This window comes from Corapipo altera, unplaced genomic scaffold, assembly GCF_003945725.1.
Source record: "Corapipo altera isolate COAL_440 unplaced genomic scaffold, ASM394572v1 165, whole genome shotgun sequence".
NCBI classification, from domain to species: Eukaryota; Metazoa; Chordata; class Aves; order Passeriformes; family Pipridae; genus Corapipo; species Corapipo altera.
The window spans coordinates 1-5,146 of NW_020884954.1; the positions used below are offsets into that span (position 1 = coordinate 1).

General features: G+C 58.1%; 1 protein-coding gene across 4 annotated transcripts; it reads left to right on the forward strand.

Moving 5' to 3' along the window:
• The first annotated feature begins 458 nt into the window (after positions 1 to 458).
• LOC113956730 lies at positions 459 to 3,131 on the forward strand. Of its 4 annotated transcripts, none has more exons than XM_027663614.1 (8): positions 459 to 579; positions 833 to 1,009; positions 1,138 to 1,293; positions 1,453 to 1,554; positions 1,968 to 2,070; positions 2,342 to 2,410; positions 2,702 to 2,741; positions 2,835 to 3,131. In XM_027663614.1, exons 1-8 carry the CDS (start codon positions 460 to 462, stop codon positions 2,842 to 2,844), a joined length of 777 nt encoding a protein of 258 aa, XP_027519415.1. In that variant the 5' UTR covers position 459; the 3' UTR covers positions 2,845 to 3,131. The 4 variants fall into 4 exon arrangements, with proteins under 4 accessions (XP_027519415.1, XP_027519414.1, XP_027519416.1 ...); XM_027663613.1 differs by having other exon boundaries at positions 2,867 to 3,131; XM_027663615.1 differs by having other exon boundaries at positions 833 to 985; positions 2,867 to 3,131.
• The last annotated feature ends 2,015 nt before the right edge of the window (positions 3,132 to 5,146 follow it).

Here is a 5,146-nt window from a genome sequence, read left to right on the forward strand (position 1 = left end):
CCCCTGTCCTTTCTGCCTGTGCACGGGGCACCCCACACAGTGCCCATGGTCGTGGGCCAGAGGGCCTTGTCACTGAGCGATGGGCAAGCAGAGTAGAAAAGGCTGAAAGAGGCGGGTGCACAGGACGAACCACCTCCCCGAGTGCTTTTGTCCTGGGGAAAGACCAGGCCTATATGAATCCATCCCAGGAGAGGTTTGCCCACCGGGCTCAGGGTCAGTAGGTGCCTTTTTCCCTCTGGCAGGGAGATGAGCCGTGTCTCCGGCCCCTTGTGTTCCCGGATCACATTCCACCTGCTGGAGCTGCTGAGCAGGGAGGAGCCCCACTTGGAACTCCTCACCGTGGCATTCCTTGTGGAGGTGAGCCTGATGGCGAGCGCTGCCTGGCCGAGCTGTTTCCACCTCTGCCGACCGGGCACCCTGTCACTGCTCCGTGCCTTTCAGGTCTTGGACTGCCTGGACATGAGTGACTGGGGAGAGAGCATTCTGCAGAGCCTTTCAAGGCACCTCCAGAGTGGGTACCCAGAGAGGCGTCGCCTGGCACTCCGAGGCCTCCTGGTGCTCAGCCAGGATCCTGTGATGGTGAGAAGGGGCAGTTGCCTGAAGCCGTGCTGGAACCCTGGGGCTGGGGAACGCAGTCGCTTGGGCTTGGCTGGGCTTTGGGAGCTATGGCAGCTGCTCCCAGCTCTGCTGCCTCCCCGCTCAGCTGCCCGAGTCCCTCGGGACAGGCCTTTGGCCTCTGGGCCCCGCGGCAGCACGTGGGGCTGCCCCACCGGAGCGGGGTTGGGGCTGCAGCCGTTCATGGCTTCCCAGCACAGCACTGTGTTCCTTACAGGTTGACGGTGTGCGGAGCCTGACAGAAAAGCTCCTGGAGCTACTGTGGGATACAGACGGAGAGCTGGTCAGGATGGCCCTCTCTGTATTCCTCAATGGAGTCCAGGCCAGAGGCATCCCAATCTCCACCCCCACTGCCCTGGAGCTGGTTGAGGTGCTCCAGACACTCTTTGGCTACGACGTAAGGCTCTGTGCCCCCCACCCCAGGCGCTGGGTGCTGCCAGGAAACTGTGGCCTGTGGATTTGCAGGCCTGTGGCCCGGTGGGCCTGGAGCAGCTGGTGCTGAGGTCTTTTCCTTTCCATCAGGACAACATCCACGTGCAGCTGCTCTCCATTGCCCTCTTCCGAAAGGTGTTGAAGTTGGTAGTGGAGGAGGGAAAACAACCCCTGCAGACACACGTGATCCAGAGCCTGCTGCCACTCTTCTTCCTCTCGCATGATGAGAACGAGCATCTGGCAGATGTGAGGACTTTCTGGACTCTGGTGTCCCCGTGGGAGGGGGCCGGGCTGCCTCCTGCCCTAGCACCTCCTGGGATCCAGCCTCCTGCTGGTCTTGGTCCAGGGACACGGGTCCTGTGCCCTGGGCTGTGGTGCCATGTCCTGCTCTCTGTTGCTCTGCAGGCCTCTTGGGAAGTGCTGATTCGTGCACTCAGATTCCTGAAGAGAAGGGATCTCAAGAACATGCTGGAGGCGGACAAGCCGTGGTGGTTCTGCGACTGCCTGGTAAGGACAGCCATGAAGGCCCAGCCCCCAGCTTGAGCAGCCCCCAGTCCCCGACGACCAGTGTGTGAGGCTGGCACTGTGCCCCTGCCCACTGCTGCAGCCGCCCACGGGACAGCAGCCTGTGCCCCACCTGCTGCTGCCTTGCCTGGGGCGTGTGGGCTCCTCTGCAGGCTGCTCTGCCCCCAGGCCAGGCTGCCATGGAGCCCCAGCCCAGCTGGGCTGTGGGGCAGGGCGACCCCGTGGCTGCCGGGGAGCAGCCAGCCCTCTGCTCCCTCCAAAGCCGGCCCGAGCAGCTGCTGCCCGGGCCTCAGGGCTGTGCGGGCAGGGGAGGCCAGTGCTGGGCGCAGGCAGTGCCCGGCCAAGGGGCAGAGCCCCAACCAACCCTTCCCTCTGTGCCCTGCCGCTCTCTCCAGGTGGAAAGCGAGAAGAAACGAGTGGTGGAATTCATGTGGCAGGCCATGCCGTATCTGGAGAGCCCACAGGAGCCCCTGCAAGAGTTGGCCCTCAGGTTCATTGGTGAGCCACAAGGTCCCTCCCCGCCCCGCTGCAGCTCGGCCCCAGCCCCGGCTGCTGCAGCGGCAGCAGGATGCGGCCCAGGGATGTGCTGTGGAGCCCCGAGTGCCCTGGTGGCTGCTGCCGCCCTGTGCCAGCCCAGCCCTGGGGTGTCCCGAGGCAGGAAGGTCCCGGGCTCAGCCCTGCCAGGGCAGGAGGGTGCGTGTGGCCGGGCTGGCAGTGCCGCCGGGGGGAAGCTGTGCCGCTGGGGCCCTGACAGCATCTGTGTTCCCAGGGATCGCCGCGAAGTACCTGAGAAAGGGGCAGGAGGAGGACGAGCTCATCATAGAGGTCATCATTGACAGTGAGTGTGGGCATGGGCTGTCAGCAGGGGCTGGCGGGAGGAGCACAGAGCCTGGGCAGGGAGTTGCAATCCTGCCCCAACTGTGCAGGGCTCTGCTCCCTGCACGGACAGAGCAGAAAGAGATTTCAGGGGCACGGGGGGATTGGTGGCCAGCACTTTCTGGCTGATCCCGTTGGGCCCTGCTCCCTCCTGGCCATGGCAAGAGCTGGGTGGGATGGCCCTGCCAGGAGGGGCTCCTCGGGTCCCTGCAGATGCTGACTCTGATCTTGGCTCTGTTCTTTTCTCTTCCAGCCCTTCAAGGCATGACTGCTGACAGCCCTACCATCTCAAAGCGGGCAGCTGAAACCTTGAAAATCATCGGGGATATCCAGAAGTCAAAACCTAAACCTAAACCTAAACCGACACCGAAATCTAAACCCACCAGATTCCGGTAGCCTCCATTCCTCTCTGTTCCAGCCCTGAGAGGAATGACTGATGACCTCAGACTCACCATTGCAGGCCTGGCCATTCCAAACTGTACATGCTAAGGGCTGTACAAACAGCTCCCTGCTCCAGACTCCAGCAGCTCCAAGACTGGCTCTGAGGAGGAAAATGCCTCTTTTCTTCATGGACGGCCTTTTACACCAGTGTGGGAATATCAAATACATCTGTACATCTTATGAAACACAGAGGCCCAGGAAGTTTTTTTAGAGTCTGGTGTCCACACAAGGGAAGAGGGGAAAAAGGGCCCTTGTGCTCAGCAACACTTGCTGAGGAATGCAGTGGGTAAGGGAAAGTGCCCCAAAGACCCTTGGTCTTGGGGGGGTTCTGCTGGAGCCTCAACACTTCCAGCAGAGCGCATGGGCAGAGCCTGGAGCTGTGGGGATCCCTGAGAACCTGATCCTCGGAGGTGGCCACAAACCCTGTGCCAGCTGGGAAGCAGCGTCTGTGGCCTGCCCGTGTGTTGCTGTCGGGATTGCTGAGGGCTGGGAGGTGCCTCTGGAGGTGGCTCCTGAGGAGCTCTTTCAGGGCTGTGCTGCTGCTGGGCAGGTTGGTGGGGCTGGGGGAGACCCTGAGGGGAAAGGGCTGTTGTTCTGTTTTCTCAGCCCTGTGTTGTACTTTCCAGTCCAACTCGAAAAATTCCATACAGACAAAGATTCCTCCCAGACCAGAGCTGCCAGGATAGAAAGCTCTTGCTGCCCATGGAGTGCCCAGGCTGCCCCACCAACTGCACCTGAATGCCTGAGGATCCAGGCTTTTCTTTCCTGGGGGTGAGGGCTGTTGTTTGATTTTTCAGCCCTGCGCTCAAACTACCAGCCTGACTCCTAAAATTGCATACGGACGAAGAGTCCTCCCAGGAAAAAGGTGCCACCACAGAAAGCTCTTGCTGACCACTGAGTGCCCAGGCTACCCCAACAACTGTAGCTCAAAGCCAAAGCTTCCAGGCTTTCCTTCCTGGGGGAAAGGGCTACTGTTCCCTTTTTTCAGCCCTGCGCTGCAATGGCCAGTTTAACTCCCCAAATGGAATCCAACTGCAGATTCCTGCCAGACAAAAGGTGCCACCAGAGAAAGCTCTTGCTGCCCAAGAAGTGCCCAGGCTGCCCCACCAACTGCACCTGAAGCCAAGAGATCCAGACTTTCTTTCCTGGGGGAAAGGGCTGCTGTTCCCTTTTTTCAGCCCTGCGCTCAGATTGCCAGTCCCACTGCCAAAATTGAATAAAAACGAAGTTTCCTGCCAGACAAAAGGTACCACCACAGAAAGCTCTCGCTGCCCACGGACTGCCCAGGCTGCATCTACAAGGGAATGAAGGACCTTCCACCCAGGAAAGAAAGCCCTTACCCTACATCTCTCATGTGCAGTTGGTGGGCCAATTTTGGTATTCCGTGGGCATAAAGAGCTTTCTGTCCTGGCACCTTTTGTCCTGGAGGAATCGTCGTATTCAATTGTGGGAGTGTCCCTGCCCAAAGGGAAGAACCCTTTTGCAATGATTACATTCACAGCTGGAAATGCCAACAGTTTGTTCCACCAAAGCAAGCTGTGCAGCCCTCCAGCGTCTGTGTAGGATATGCCTGGGAGGTAAATGCAGGCAGGAATGTCTTTCCCTCCACACTTCCACCTGTGGACCAGTTTGCTGGACAGCCTACACAGGGCTTGGGAATGCTGTGCTGCCCTGAGCACTTCTGCTGCTGCAGATCTTGCAGGAAATTTAGAATAGGGAACTGGTTTGGGTCAAGAAGTGCGTGGGAATTTTTTCTGTTGGAGGCTGATGATTCACTGTTGGCTACACAAATACTTCTTGTAAGGCAGATAAAAAATAATGTGAAAACAATGATGTTATATTCATGTGAAAAGTTTAGGACACACATTACACATCTGGAGCAATTAGATGGGATCTTCTTGGGCAATCTGGAAGATCTGTGCAGGATGCCTCCACAATGGCAGTGCAGGAAACAGGCCGTGATGGTATATTTTTATATATATCTACATTACACATTTGCTCAGCTTGAGGTCTAATGTGCTGTTGCTGTTGCCAAAGCCTGTGTGTTTCCAGTATTGTCATTCCTGGTATGGGTCCGCTTTCCATGGCAGGATTTCCTGGAAGAGTATCAAAGCTGTCTTAACTCTCACACATTTTCTGGCAGCCAACTGTCTGCCCAAGTACCCACTCACTCCAGGAGATTTCAGTCACCCAGTGTGCAGTGTGTCACCAGCTTCCCCAGCTCTGAACTGGGAGCTTGGCAAATGCAGCTTTTTGA